General features: G+C 41.3%; 2 protein-coding genes across 6 annotated transcripts in view; both read left to right on the top strand.

Annotated features, from left to right (window-relative positions):
• The window catches only part of LOC131348700 (cohesin subunit SA-2-like), an 18,913-nt gene extending 15,422 nt beyond the window's left edge, over positions 1-3,491 (top strand). Inside the window, exon 5 of the mRNA XM_058383834.1 lies at positions 2,088-3,491. Coding sequence (XP_058239817.1) covers positions 2,088-2,111 — 24 coding nt within the window. The 3' untranslated portion in view covers positions 2,112-3,491. The remainder of the gene's footprint in view (positions 1-2,087) is intronic.
• Positions 3,492-6,970: 3,479 nt separating this feature from the next.
• The window catches only part of cchcr1 (coiled-coil alpha-helical rod protein 1), a 45,257-nt gene continuing 34,727 nt past the window's right edge, over positions 6,971-17,500 (top strand). For 2 of the 5 annotated variants that reach the window (XM_058383476.1, XM_058383477.1), the window contains exons 1-8: positions 6,971-7,169; positions 8,163-8,439; positions 8,542-8,596; positions 8,827-8,990; positions 9,079-9,181; positions 13,337-13,447; positions 13,644-13,775; positions 14,114-14,224. In XM_058383476.1, coding sequence (XP_058239459.1) covers positions 7,106-7,169; positions 8,163-8,439; positions 8,542-8,596; positions 8,827-8,990; positions 9,079-9,181; positions 13,337-13,447; positions 13,644-13,775; positions 14,114-14,224 — 1,017 coding nt within the window. In that variant the 5' untranslated portion in view covers positions 6,971-7,105. The remainder of the gene's footprint in view (positions 7,170-8,162; positions 8,440-8,541; positions 8,597-8,826; positions 8,991-9,078; positions 9,182-13,336; positions 13,448-13,643; positions 13,776-14,113; positions 14,225-17,500) is intronic. The other 3 variants (XM_058383479.1, XM_058383478.1, XM_058383480.1) reach the window with 3 other exon arrangements.

Genomic DNA, 17,500 nt, shown 5'->3' on the forward strand with positions numbered 1-17,500 from the left:
CCCTCCATTTATCACATCCCTCCATCTATCTATAATATCCCTCCATTTATCACATCCCTCCATCTATCTGTCACATCCCTCCATCTATCTATCACATCCCTCCATTTATCACATCCCTCCATCTATCTATAATATCCCTCCATTTATCACATCCCTCCATCTGACTATCATATCCCTCCATCTATCTATAATATCCCTCCATTTATCACACCCCTCCATCTATCATATCCCTCCATTTATCATATCCCTCCATCTATCTATCATATCCCTCCATTTATCATACCCCTCCATCTATCTATCTATCATATCCCTCCATTCATCACATCCCTCCATCTATCTATAATATCCCTCCATTTATCACATCCCTCCATCTATCTATAATATCCCTCCATTTATCACATCCCTCCATCTATCTATAATATCCCTCCATTTATCACATCCCTCCATCTATCTATCACATCCCTCCATTTATCATATCCCTCCATCTATCTGTCACATCCCTCCATTTATCACATCCCTCCATCTATCTATAATATCCCTCCATTTATCACATCCCTCCATCTATCTATAATATCCCTCCATTTATCACATCCCTCCATCTATCTATAATATCCCTCCATTTATCACATCCCTCCATCTATCTATAATATCCCTCCATTTATCACATCCCTCCATCTATCTATCATATCCCTCCATTTATCATATCCCTCCATCTATCTGTCACATCCCTCCATTTATCACATCCCTCCATCTATCTATCATATCCCTCCATCTATCTGTCACATCCCTCCATCTATCTATCACATCCCTCCATTTATCACATCCCTCCATCTATCTATCATATCCCTCCATCTATCTATCACATCCCTCCATCTATCTATCACATCCCTCCATTTATCACATCCCTCCATCTATCTATCACATCCCTCCATTTATCACATCCCTCCATCTATCTATAATATCCCTCCATTTATCACATCCCTCCATTTATCTATAATATCCCTCCATTTATCACATCCCTCCATCTATCTATAATATCCCTCCATTTATCACATCCCTCCATCTATCTATCATATCCCTCCATTTATCATATCCCTCCATCTATCTGTCACATCCCTCCATTTATCACATCCCTCCATCTATCTATCATATCCCTCCATCTATCTGTCACATCCCTCCATCTATCTATCACATCCCTCCATTTATCACATCCCTCCATTTATCACATCCCTCCATCTATCTATCATATCCCTCCATCTATCTATCACATCCCTCCATTTATCACATCCCTCCATCTATCTATCACATCCCTCCATTTATCACATCCCTCCATCTATCTATCATATCCCTCCATCTATCTATCACATCCCTCCATCTATCTATCACATCCCTCCATTTATCACATCCCTCCATCTATCTATAATATCCCTCCATTTATCACATCCCTCCATTTATCTATAATATCCCTCCATTTATCACATCCCTCCATCTATCTATCATATCCCTCCATCTATCTATCACATCCCTCCATCTATCTATCACATCCCTCCATTTATCACATCCCTCCATCTATCTATAATATCCCTCCATTTATCACATCCCTCCATCTATCTATAATATCCCTCCATCTATCACATCCCTCCATCTATCTATCACATCCCTCCATTTATCACATCCCTCCATCTATCTATCATATCCCTCCATCTATCTATCACATCCCTCCATCTATCTATCACATCCCTCCATTTATCACATCCCTCCATCTATCTATAATATCCCTCCATTTATCACATCCCTCCATCTATCTCTCTACACATCATTCTATTCATTTGTTCATAAGTTTATCACCTCTCTGCACTCATCTGTTCATCACGTTACTCCACATTACCCATCCCCTCATCTTTCTATTTATTCCTCAGCATCCAAACTTCTAGTAAATCTATTATCTGTTCATCTGATCAGATTAAAATGACTTTACACTCCTGCCGTGTTGATCCTAGATATTTAATGTGTGTGTGTGTGTGTGTGTGTGTGTGTGTGTGTGTGTGTGTGTGTGTGTGTGTGTGTGTGTGTGTGTGTGTGTGTAGGTGCTGAATGTGTCAATGTTCTGATGCAGTCACAGTGGGAGCAAGAAGCGTGGCCAGTGCACTTTGCTCACTTCCTGTTCTCCATCTACGTGGCGAGGCTACACTTCCTGTTTCAGGCCTGCGTGTGGGCGGAGACAGTGGAGCCGCGGTTCCGTGCCGCTTTTCCTTTTATTTTGTTTCTATAACTTATAGAGAAAGGTTTTTTGAGGTTTAGATGATTTTCTAAAGACAATCAGCTGTAAATCAGAAGTTTATAAAGCGTGTGAGGATATAAATCGCCTTTTTAACTAAACTCCCCTTACACACTTTACTTTATCGTCCAGTCGTCTTTCAGCCGCCGCAGTAACCGCGCTCCAGGACAGAAGCTGACTGGCTTCAGAATCGCATTATTTTAATAGATTTTTCAGTACATTTCAGCCACAAACAGAACGTCAACGACGTCTTTTTACTCACCATGTAGTCGCTCAGCTGTGACGAGTCTGCTGTCTAATGCTAATGTAGCTAACATGTAAATGAAGTGCATGGCCACCACTTTAGCATGATGCTCTAAATAAACACGTGGGAAAAACGGTCACTTCCACAGCATCATTCATGGCTCAGGGGCGTGGCTCGGGAGGTGGGGCCTAAAGCCTGAGTGATAGAATTGCTAGATTTAAACCGAGTGAGGAAAGCGTGTCTGAAGTGACCGAGTCAGTAGTCAGTGTTAATGTGGTGGTTATAAGCTGTAATTACACGTTAGCTACACCATCACTGGAACTCTCTCCAGCTGAAGGATGTTTGTGGCAAGTTTTAGTTTGTTTGTTTGTTTTCTCAGATGATTGTTTATGGCCTCTCAGATTGAACTCTTTTATGATATTATAATATATTGTTATATATCTATTAAATATATAATTCTATATTATTCTACACAGACTGTGTGAAAATGTGAATGGGTGCTGATTTATTTTCTATTTAAGTTTTATTTTATTCTCCATTAGAATGTAACACTTCAGCAGAAGGATAAAAATCATCTATAGTCTTTAAACCCTTTTATTTCTGCTTGGCTTTTGCTTTTGTTTTGTTTAATTTGAAATGATAAATCATGAAAAGCATTTTAATAAGGGGGTGTGTTGTTTCCATGGTGATGGTAACTAGGGTGAGCGTGTAATCATGGTGACAGTTGCCGGGGGCTGATAGGCAGTGTGTATTCATCCCAGTTTGTTTTAGACTCTTCCCCTCATTAGCCATGTGTAGAACTGCTGAAAGACTGTGTGTGTGTGTGTGTGTGTAATATATATACTGTATATAAGTGTTTTTTTTATTATATTTACAAAAGAAAAATGTCTGCTGTTGCATTTCCTGTTTGTATTTATGTCTGGAGAAAAACTTTTGGAACAAAATAATAAACCCTCGGCTGTGATTTCACCTTCTGCTGCAGAGTCTGTGTGTGAACACCAGGGCGGTGCTGTGATCTCTACTGTCTCTGTCTCCACTGTCTCCACCGTCTCTACTGTCTCTGTCTCCACCCTCTCTACTGTCTCTGTCTCCACTGTCTCCACCGTCTCTTCTGTCTCTGTCTCCACCGTCTCTACTGTCTCTGTCTCCACCCTCTCTACTGTCTCTGTCTCCACTGTCTCCACCGTCTCTTCTGTCTCTGTCTCCACCGTCTCTACTGTCTCTGTCTCCACCCTCTCTACTGTCTCTGTCTCCACTGTCTCCACCGTCTCTTCTGTCTCTGTCTCCACCCTCTCTACTGTCTCTGTCTCCACTGTCTCCACCGTCTCTTCTGTCTCTGTCTCCACCCTCTCTACTGTCTCTGTCTCCACTGTCTCCACCCTCTCTACTGTCTCTGTCTCCCCACTGTTTCTCACTGTCTCTGTCTCCTCTGTCTTTGTCTTTCTCTACTGTCTCCACTGTATCTGTGATTTCTCTCTCTCTGTCTGTCTCTCTCTCTCTCTCATATGTCTCCCTTTTTGTACTGGAATCAGAATGACAGTAACTGGAGGTGAGACTGATGCAGGGTGACAGGTGATGTCATCCTCCTCCTCCTCCTTAAGAAAGATTAACACACATGCCTCAGAAATCAGACAAAACTTTATCATTATATAACAGGACGTGTCTCTTTATGTCTTACACACTGACCATAGAATCATCTGTGTTTCTCCCTGATGGACAGATAAAGGTCATAAAAAGATGTGTAAGGACCGTGTAAAGTTGAATTCTGTTAGCATAAGGTCAGCAATAAACAGTTACACGGTCAGTTAATTATTAGAAACCCTCTGCTACGTTTTGATTCATGTGATATTTGCCCAAATATTAAACTTTTATTGTCCAGTCATGCCAGTGGACTAAAGGGATCAACCCTGTGTTTCTGCCCCATAAACCCCTGGGGTAATACACAGCATATAAAATAGATAATAAAGAATATAAAGTGTGTATAAAATGTTTTAGTTCAGATCAGGTTCAACCGCGGTAAGTTAGCTTGATATTCAGACAGACAGACATTCAGAAGCGGTAGTTTAGGTTTAGTTTATTACACAACAGTCTTCTTAAACACACAAGCAGTATTTCCATATTTTTTTTCTGGCTGTTGGAAGCTGCAAAGTGTCCATTCCCACACACTGTGCATGCATCCAGAAAGAAATGCCCCTCTGCTCCAATGTACAGTAGTGAGTGTCCAGCCTGTATAACAGTGTAAATTTACTGTCCCCTCAAAATAACTCAACACACAGACATTAATGTCTAAACAAAAGTGACTCCACCCCTAAGTGGAAATGTCCAAATTGGGCCAGAAGTGTCAATATTTTGTGTGGCCACCATTATTTTCCAGCACTGCCTTAACCCTCTTGGGCATGGAGTTCACCAGAGCTTCACAGGTTGCCACTGGAGTCCTCTTCCACTCCTCCATGATGACATCACAGAGCTGGTGGATGTTAGAGACCTTGCGCTCCCCCACCTTAGGGTTTAGGTCTGGAGACATGCTTGGCCAGTCCATCACCTTTACCCTCAGCTGCTTTAGCAAGGCAGTGGTCATCTTGGAGGTGTTTTTGGGGTCGTTATGTCGTTAGTCTGCTTGTCTTCAGCAAACTGTATGTGGGCTTTCTTGTGCATCATCTTTAGTAGAGGCTTCCTTCTGGGACGACAGCCATGCAGACCAATTTGATGCAGTGTGTGGCGTATGGTCTGAGCACTGACCGGCTGACCCCCCACCCCTCTGACAGGCTGACCCCCCACCCCTTCAACCTCTGCAGCAATGCTGGCAGCACTCATACGTCTATTTCCCAAAGACGACCTCCGGATATGACACTGAGCACGTTCACTCAACTTCTTTGGTGGACCATGGTGAGGCCTGTTCTGAGTGGAACCTGTCCTGTAAAACCGCTGTATGGTCTTGCCCACCGTGCTGCAGCTCAGTTTCAGGGTCTTCTATCTTCTTATAGCCTAGGCCATCTTTATGTAGAGCAACAAATCTTTTTTTCAGATCCTCAGAGAGTTCTTTGCCATGAGGTGCCATGTTGAACTTCCAGTGACCAGTATGAGAGAGTGTGAGAGCGATAACACCAAATTTAACACACCTGCTCCCCATTCACACCTGAGACCTTGTAACACTAACGAGTCACATGACACCGGGGAGGGGAAATGGCTAATTGGGCCCAATTTGGACATTTGCACATAGTGGTGTACTCACTTTTGTTGCCAACGGTTTAGACCGGGGGTGTCCAGTCTTATCCAGAAAGGGCCGGTGTGGGTGCAGGTTTTCAGTCGAACCAAGCACAAGCTACACCTGATTCCAACTGGCTAATCAACTGATCTTGGTTTTCAGTGGACCCCGGTGTGGCTTCTGCTTAGTTGGAATGAAAACCTGCACCCACACCGGCCGTTTGCAGATAAGATTGGACACCCCTGGTTTAGACATTAATGTCTGTGTGTTGAGTTATTTTGAGGGGACAGTAAATTTACACTGTTATACAGGCTGGACACTCACTACTGTACATTGGAGCAGAGGGGCATTTCTTCAGTGTTGTCACATGAAAAGATATAATAAAATATTTACAAAAATGTGAGGGGTGTACTCACTTTTGTGAGATACTGTATGTGTGTGTGTGTGTGTGTGTGTATATACATATACATATATACACATACATATATATAATATATCAAATTATCTCAACAGGTCCATTGTGATGCATGTGATAGATGGATGCATGCACAGTGTGTGGGAATGGACACTTTGCAGCTTCAAACAGCCAGAAAAAAATATGGAAATACTGCTTGTGTGTTTAAGAAGACTGTTGTGTAATAACAATAAAAAACTACTTTATTTTGGTACTAGTTTGGGGTCACAGGGTCACATGACCTAGAAGCTAATGAAGAAATAGTGTTTTTTTTCAGTCGTACAGAAATTTGTCGACGGTCCCTAAAACTACCGCTTCTGAATGTCTGTCTAATGTCTGAATATCAAGCTAACTTCACCGCGGTTCAGGTTCATGACTTCTGTTTAGATTCTGCTCTTACTGACAGTGTTAATGACATCAAAGAAAAATGTCTGAGGTTTAAGGAAAATGTTCAGATGTTCATGAAGAGATGAAGTGAGGAGAGAGAAGTGAATCGTACAGAATGTTGTGTGTTTAATCTCCTGAACTCTCCAATATTGTAGATTAAATAAACAAGTCTAAAGAGAAATCTCCGTTAAGATGTTTCTATAAAGAACTGATGGTAAAGTTCCACATCATCACACTTTAGAACATTTTGAGGAAATGCTGCTGTTTTAGTCTCCGGGAAATATTTATTTATATTTACATCAAATCCTTCCACCACGTGGTCTGTGTGTGAGTTAGTGTTAGAAGGCTAATGTCCGCCCACTTCCGGTGAGAACAGGAAGTGTCACTGTAGCAACACTTCCTCGTGCAGCTGTTTTTGAGTGGTGAGGCGGGTTGGTTGCGCGCGAGACGCTAACACTTAGCAACTCTGTTCATGTACTTCCCTGACAGATTTACTAAAGTGTGATTTAATAAAAGCTGTTCAGACTGACCAGTGGAATGGACACGCGGAATGTGGAGAAGTTAAACTCACCGTCTGACTTCATGACCACACATTTATCAGGTAAATGATACTATACGGGCGCTAGTGCCGTTAGCTTAGCTACTGGCTAACAGGAGAACGGAGGAGAACTGAGTTAGCGCTTAGCTAAACTAGTGTGTGTGTGTGTGTGTGTGTGTGTGTGTGGTTGTGTGTATATGTATGTGTGTGTGGTTGTGTCTGTGTGGTTGTGTCTGTGTGGTTGTGTGTATATGTATGTGTGTGTGGTTGTGTCTGTGTGTGTGTGTGGTTGTGTATGTGTGTGGTTGTGTGTATATGTATGTGTGTGTGGTTGTGTCTGTGTGTGTGTGTGGTTGTGTATGTGTGTGGTTGTGTGTATATGTATGTGTGTGTGGTTGTGTCTGTGTGTGTGTGTGGTTGTGTATGTGTGTGGTTGTGTGTATATGTATGTGTGTGTGGTTGTGTCTGTGTGTGTGTGGTTGTGTATGTGTGTGGTTGTATGTGTCTGTGTGTGGTTGTGTGTGGTTGTGTGTGTCTGTGTGTGGTTGTGTGTGGGTGTGTGTGTGTGGTTGTGTGTGTGGTTGTATGTGGGTGTGTGTGTGTGGTTGTATGTCTGTGTGTGGTTGTATGTCTGTGTGTGGTTGTGTCTGCTTGTGTGTGGTTGTGTGTGGGTGTGTGTGTGTGTGTGTGGTTGTGTGTGTGGTTGTATGTGTGTGTGTGTGTGTGTGTGGTTGTATGTGTCTGTGTGTGTGGTTGTGTCTGTGTGTGGTTGTGTCTGCTTGTGTGTGGTTGTGTGTGTGTGTGTGTGTGTGAACACTGCACATTAAACACACACTGTCAGTTGTTTACTCAGTGTGTGTGAGTCCAGCACTGAGGGGAGATGTGTGTATTTATTCATATTACCATGGGTTAAGTGTAATATCCAGAGTTTAAGTGGACCTGAGATATAAATAATTGTTTATTTATATAAAAAAATGGAGTTTTTTGTTCTTAATGTTAGAGATTATTATTATTATTATTATTATTATTATTATTATTATACTCTGTGTGTGTTAGGCATGACCAGTGCCTCCTCTCCTCTAACCCTGCTCACGCCGTCTCACTTCACTCCTACTGTGACCTCGACCTCTACCCCAACCTTGACCTCCGTGACCTCTATGACCCCAGTGTGTCCTTCGGTCCCCCTCCCACATGGGGCAGATCCATGGGCCCTCCAGAGACTTCACCCCACACAGAGCTCACACACACCACTGAGAGAGGAGATGGAGGAACTGAGGAGGAAGGTGGAGAGATCAATGGAGGAGCTCAGAGAGAGAGACACCATCATTAGCAGGTACACACACACACACACACACACACACACACAGTGATCAGATTACATGTTTGAGGTGTAACCATGTTTTCAGTGCAGTAAACGATTGTGTATGTGTTACAGGCAGTGTACTGAACGAGAGGACTTGTGTGCTGAACTTAAGCAGAGCACACAGAAGGTAGACACACACACACACACACACAGAGTAGTCTTATATTGTGACTTTAATTGAGTGTGTGTAGCTTGCAGAGCTGCAGACAGAGTGTGTGTTGCAGCGAGAACAGTGGGAGAGACAGCTGCACAACTTGATAGAAGAAACACACAGATTACAGAAAGACACACAGGAGCAGGTTACACACACACACACAAAGATAAACATACAACTCTTTTGTGTGTGTGTCTTTGCAGATAGAGCAGATGTATGAGCGTCACACAGCAGAACTTTCGGCTTTAACTCACACCAACTCAGAGCTGCAGAACACACTCCACACACTTACAAAGGAAGTGACATCACTCAGGCACCAGGTGGAGGAAGTGACATCAGAGAGAGAGATGCTGAAGGAACAGCTGAGGTAAACACGGCTAGCGTGTCAGGATGTGTAGAAGTCTACCCCAGCCCTTACACAGTGTGTGTGTGTGTGTGTGTGTGTGTGTGTGTAGTGCCCTGAGTAGAGAGAAAGCAGAGCAGGCTGAGACTTTGCACAAGTTACGCAACTACATTGGCACACACACAGGAGGAGAGGAACAACACACACTTATAGAGGTATACAAACACACTTATAGAGGTACACTAACACACACTTATAGAGGTACACTAACACACACTTATAGAGGTACACTAACACACTTATAGAGGTACACTAACACACACTTATAGAGGTACACTAACACACACTTATAGAGGTACACTAACACACACTTATAGAGGTACACTAACACACACTTATAGAGGTACACTAACACACACTTATAGAGGTACACTAACACACACTTATAGAGGTACACTAACACACACTTATAGAGGTACACTAACACACACTTATAGAGGTACACTAACACACACTTATAGAGGTACACTAACACACACTTATAGAGGTACACTAACACACTTATAGAGGTACACTAACACACACTTATAGAGGTACACTAACACACTTATAGAGGTACACTAACACACACTTATAGAGGTACACTAACACACACTTATAGAGGTACACTAACACACACTTATAGAGGTACACTAACACACACTTATAGAGGTACACTAACACACTTATAGAGGTACACTAACACACACTTATAGAGGTACACTAACACACTTATAGAGGTACACTAACACACTTATAGAGGTACACTAACACACACTTATAGAGGTATACTAACACACACTTATAGAGGTACACTAACACACACTTATAGAGGTACACTAACACACACTTATAGAGGTACACTAACACACACTTATAGAGGTACACTAACACACACTTATAGAGGTACACTAACACACACTTATAGAGGTACACTAACACACACTTATAGAGGTACACTAACACACACTTATAGAGGTACACTAACACACACTTATAGAGGTACACTAACACACACTTATAGAGGTACACTAACACACACTTATAGAGGTACACTAACACACACTTATAGAGGTACACTAACACACACTTATAGAGGTACACTAACACACACTTATAGAGGTACACTAACACACACTTATAGAGGTACACTAACACACACTTATAGAGGTACACTAACACACACTTATAGAGGTACACTAACACACACTTATAGAGGTACACTAACACACTTATAGAGGTACACTAACACACTTATAGAGGTACACTAACACACACTTATAGAGGTACACTAACACACACTTATAGAGGTACACTAACACACACTTATAGAGGTACACTAACACACACTTATAGAGGTACACTAACACACACTTATAGAGGTACACTAACACACACTTATAGAGGTACACTAACACACACTTATAGAGGTACACTAACACACACTTATAGAGGTACACTAACACACACTTATAGAGGTACACTAACACACACTTATAGAGGTACACTAACACACACTTATAGAGGTACACTAACACACACTTATAGAGGTACACTAACACACACTTATAGAGGTACACTAACACACACTTATAGAGGTACACTAACACACTTATAGAGGTACACTAACACACACTTATAGAGGTACACTAACACACACTTATAGAGGTACACTAACACACACTTATAGAGGTACACTAACACACTTATAGAGGTACACTAACACACACTTATAGAGGTACACTAACACACTTATAGAGGTACACTAACACACACTTATAGAGGTACACTAACACACTTATAGAGGTACACTAACACACTTATAGAGGTACACTAACACACACTTATAGAGGTACACTAACACACACTTATAGAGGTACACTAACACACACTTATAGAGGTACACTAACACACACTTATAGAGGTACACTAACACACACTTATAGAGGTACACTAACACACTTATAGAGGTACACTAACACACACTTATAGAGGTACACTAACACACACTTATAGAGGTACACTAACACACTTATAGAGGTACACTAACACACACTTATAGAGGTACACTAACACACTTATAGAGGTATACTAACACACACTTATAGAGGTACACTAACACACTTATAGAGGTACACTAACACACACTTATAGAGGTACACTAACACACACTTATAGAGGTACACTAACACACTTATAGAGGTACACTAACACACTTATAGAGGTACACTAACACACACTTATAGAGGTACACTAACACACTTATAGAGGTATACTAACACACACTTATAGAGGTACACTAACACACTTATAGAGGTACACTAACACACTTATAGAGGTACACTAACACACACTTATAGAGGTACACTAACACACACTTATAGAGGTACACTAACACACACTTATAGAGGTACACTAACACACACTTATAGAGGTACACTAACACACTTATAGAGGTACACTAACACACACTTATAGAGGTACACTAACACACACTTATAGAGGTACACTAACACACTTATAGAGGTACACTAACACACACTTATAGAGGTACACTAACACACACTTATAGAGGTACACTAACACACACTTATAGAGGTACACTAACACACTTATAGAGGTACACTAACACACTTATAGAGGTACACTAACACACACTTATAGAGGTACACTAACACACTTATAGAGGTATACTAACACACACTTATAGAGGTACACTAACACACTTATAGAGGTACACTAACACACTTATAGAGGTACACTAACACACACTTATAGAGGTACACTAACACACACTTATAGAGGTACACTAACACACACTTATAGAGGTACACTAACACACACTTATAGAGGTACACTAACACACACTTATAGAGGTACACTAACACACTTATAGAGGTATACTAACACACACTTATAGAGGTACACTAACACACACTTATAGAGGTACACTAACACACTTATAGAGGTACACTAACACACACTTATAGAGGTACACTAACACACTTATAGAGGTATACTAACACACACTTATAGAGGTACACTAACACACTTATAGAGGTACACTAACACACACTTATAGAGGTACACTAACACACACTTATAGAGGTACACTAACACACTTATAGAGGTACACTAACACACTTATAGAGGTACACTAACACACACTTATAGAGGTACACTAACACACTTATAGAGGTATACTAACACACACTTATAGAGGTACACTAACACACTTATAGAGGTACACTAACACACTTATAGAGGTACACTAACACACACTTATAGAGGTACACTAACACACACTTATAGAGGTACACTAACACACACTTATAGAGGTACACTAACACACACTTATAGAGGTACACTAACACACTTATAGAGGTACACTAACACACACTTATAGAGGTACACTAACACACACTTATAGAGGTACACTAACACACTTATAGAGGTACACTAACACACACTTATAGAGGTACACTAACACACTTATAGAGGTATACTAACACACACTTATAGAGGTACACTAACACACTTATAGAGGTACACTAACACACACTTATAGAGGTACACTAACACACACTTATAGAGGTACACTAACACACTTATAGAGGTACACTAACACACACTTATAGAGGTACACTAACACACACTTATAGAGGTACACTAACACACTTATAGAGGTACACTAACACACTTATAGAGGTACACTAACACACACTTATAGAGGTACACTAACACACTTATAGAGGTACACTAACACACACTTATAGAGGTACACTAACACACACTTATAGAGGTACACTAACACACTTATAGAGGTACACTAACACACTTATAGAGGTACACTAACACACACTTATAGAGGTACACTAACACACTTATAGAGGTACACTAACACACACTTATAGAGGTACACTAACACACACTTATAGAGGTACACTAACACACTTATAGAGGTACACTAACACACACTTATAGAGGTACACTAACACACACTTATAGAGGTACACTAACACACTTATAGAGGTACACTAACACACTTATAGAGGTACACTAACACACACTTATAGAGGTACACTAACACACTTATAGAGGTACACTAACACACTTATAGAGGTACACTAACACACACTTATAGAGGTATACTAACACTCGAGGAGAGTAACAACACACTTAATGATGTGTACACACACAGGAGGAGAATATTATATTACCTACATTATAAATAATACTAGTATATTACGTGTGTGTGTGTGTATGCGTGTGCGCGTGTGTGTGTATGCGTGTGTGTTTCTGTGTGTGCGTGCGCGCGCGTGTGTGTGCAGAGGCTGCAGAAGGAGAAAGAAGCATTGTGTTTATCTGTTGATCTGCTGAATGTCCGAGTCAAATCAGCTAACGACATCCTGACACTACAGGAGAGAGAGCTGGAGGAGCAGGTCTCTCACACACATACACACACACATACACACACACATACACACACACATACACACACACATACACACACACATACACACCTGAAACAAGTTTATGACTACTTTTGACTACTGTTGATTTTGTATGTGTGTGTATGTGTGTGTATGTGTGTGTATGTGTGTGTATGTGTGTGTATGTGTGTGTGTGTGTACACAGTGTGATTATCTTCATAAAGACAGGTCATTCAAGTTGTTGAGTTTGTGGAGAGAGAAGGTCTTCATGCTGCTCATACAACTACGATCAAAAGATTCACAGCTATACAACGAGAACACACAACTACAGCACATGGTAATCTATAACACTTACACAACACATACACAACTAGTGCACACTGTAATATCCACACTTACACAACACACACATGTACAAAGACATGCAACACACACACAACTACTCAGTACAGTGACACACACGTCTTCTACAGTTACAGCTGACCAGCACAGTTGTTTGTTCTTCCATCAGTGTGATTCTCCTACCTATTCTGGTGTGTGTGTGCGTGTGTGTGTGCGTGTGTGTGTGCGTGTGTGTGTGCGTGTGTGTGTGCGTGTGTGTGTGCGTGTGCGTGTGCGTGTGCGTGTGTGTGTGCGTGTGTGTGTGCGTGTGCGTGTGCGTGTGCGTGTGTTTAGGTGTCTGATCTGCAGCAGGAGGTTCAGAAGCTACAGTCACACATTGCCTTACTTCAGCACAATCTTCAGGACAAAACTGCACAACTACAGCTACACAACATACACACACAGGTACATATGTACAGCACAACATAGACACAACATACACACAGGTACACACATACTGCACAACATACACACAACATAGTCACAACATACACACAGGTACACACATACTGCACAACATAGTCACAGCATACACACAGGTACACACATACTGCACAACATACACACAACATAGTCACAACATACACACAGGTACACACATACTGCACAACATAGTCACAACATAGACACAACATACACACAGGTACACACATACTGCACAACATAGTCACAACATACACACAGGTACACACATACTGCACAACATACACACAACATAGACACAACATACACACAGGTACACATGTACTGCACAACATAGACACAACATACACACAGGTACACACATACTGCACAGGTACACACATACTGCACAACATACACACAACATAGACACAACATACACACAGGTACACACATACTGCACAACATACACACAACATACACACAGGTACACACATACTGCACAACATACACACAACATAGACACAACATACACACAGGTACACACATACTGCACAACATACACACAACATACACACAGGTACACACATACTGCACAACATACACACAACATAGACACAACATACACACAGGTACACACATACTGCACATCATAGTCACAACATACACACAGGTACACACATACTGCACAACATACACACAACATAGTCACAACATACACACAGGTACACACATACTGCACATCATAGTCACAACATACACACAGGTACACACATACTGCACAACATAGTCACAACATACACACAGGTACACACATACTGCACAACATACACACAACATAGACACAACATACACACAGGTACACACATACTGCACATCATAGTCACAACATACACACAGGTACACACATACTGCACAACATAGTCACAACATACACACAGGTACACACATACTGCACAACATACACACAACATAGACACAACATACACACAGGTACACACATACTGCACATCATAGACACAACATACACACAGGTACACACATACTGCACATCATAGTCACAACATACACACAGGTACACACATACTGCACATCATAGACACAACATACACACAGGTACACACATACTGCACAACATACACACAACATAGACACAACATACACACAGGTACACACATACTGCACAACATAGTCACAACATACACACAGGTACACACATACTGCACAACATACACACAACATAGACACAACATACACACAGGTACACACATACTGCACAACATAGACACAACATACACACAGGTACACACATACTGCACAGGTACACACATACTGCACAACATACACACAACATAGACACAACATACACACAGGTACACACATACTGCACAACATACACACAACATACACACAGGTACACACATACTGCACAACATACACACAACATACACACAACATACACACAGGTACACACATACTGCACAACATACACACAACATAGACACAACATACACACAGGTACACACATACTGCACAACATACACACAACATAGACACAACATACACACAGGTACACACATACTGCACAACATACACACAACATAGACACAACATACACACAGGTACACACATACTGCACATCATAGACACAACATACACACAGGTACACACATACTGCACATCATAGACACAACATACACACAGGTACACACATACTGCACAACATACACACAACATAGACACAACATACACACAGGTACACACATACTGCACAACATAGACACAACATACACACAGGTACACACATACTGCACAACATACACACAACATAGTCACAACATACACACAGGTACACACATACTGCACAACATACACACAACATAGACACAACATACACACAGGTACACACATACTGCACAACATAGACACAACATACACACAGGTACACACATACTGCACAGGTACACACATACTGCACAACATACACACAACATAGACACAACATACACACAGGTACACACATACTGCACAACATACACACAACATACACACAGGTACACACATACTGCACAACATACACACAACATACACACAACATACACACAGGTACACACATACTGCACAACATAGTCACAACATACACACAGGTACACACATACTGCACAACATACACACAACATAGACACAACATACACACAGGTACACACATACTGCACAACATAGACACAACATACACACAGGTACACACATACTGCACAACATACACACAACATACACACAGGTACACACATACTGCACAACATACACACAACATACACACAGGTACACACATACTGCACAACATAGACACAACATACACACAGGTACACACATACTGCACAACATACACACAACATAGACACAACATACACACAGGTACACACATACTGCACAACATAGACACAACATAGACACAACATACACACAGGTACACACATACTGCACAACATACACACAACATAGACACAACATACACACAGGTACACACATACTGCACATCATAGACACAACATACACACAGGTACACACATACTGCACATCATAGACACAACATACACACAGGTACACACATACTGCACAACATACACACAACATACACACAGGTACACACATACTGCACAACATAGACACAACATACACACAGGTACACACATACTGCACAACATACACACAACATACACACAGGTACACACATACTGCACAACATACACACAACATACACACAGGTACACACATACTGCACATCATAGACACAACATACACACAGGTACACACATACTGCACAACATACACACAACATACACACAGGTACACACATACTGCACAACATAGACACAACGTACACACATACTGCACAACATACACACAACATAGACACAACATACACACAGGTACACATGTACTGCACAACATAGACACAACATACACACAGGTACACACATACTGCACAGGTACACACATACTGCACAACATACACACAACATAGACACAACATACACACAGGTACACACATACTGCACAACATACACACAACATAGACACAACATACACACAGGTACACACATACTGCACAACATAGACACAACATACACACAGGTACACACATACTGCACAACATACACACAACATACACACAGGTACACACATACTGCACAACATACACACACGCTGCACAACATACACACACACTGCACAACATACTGCACAACACACACATACTGCACAACATACACACATACT

Source organism: Hemibagrus wyckioides, linkage group LG28, assembly GCF_019097595.1.
Source record: "Hemibagrus wyckioides isolate EC202008001 linkage group LG28, SWU_Hwy_1.0, whole genome shotgun sequence".
In the NCBI taxonomy this organism is placed as follows: Eukaryota; Metazoa; Chordata; class Actinopteri; order Siluriformes; family Bagridae; genus Hemibagrus; species Hemibagrus wyckioides.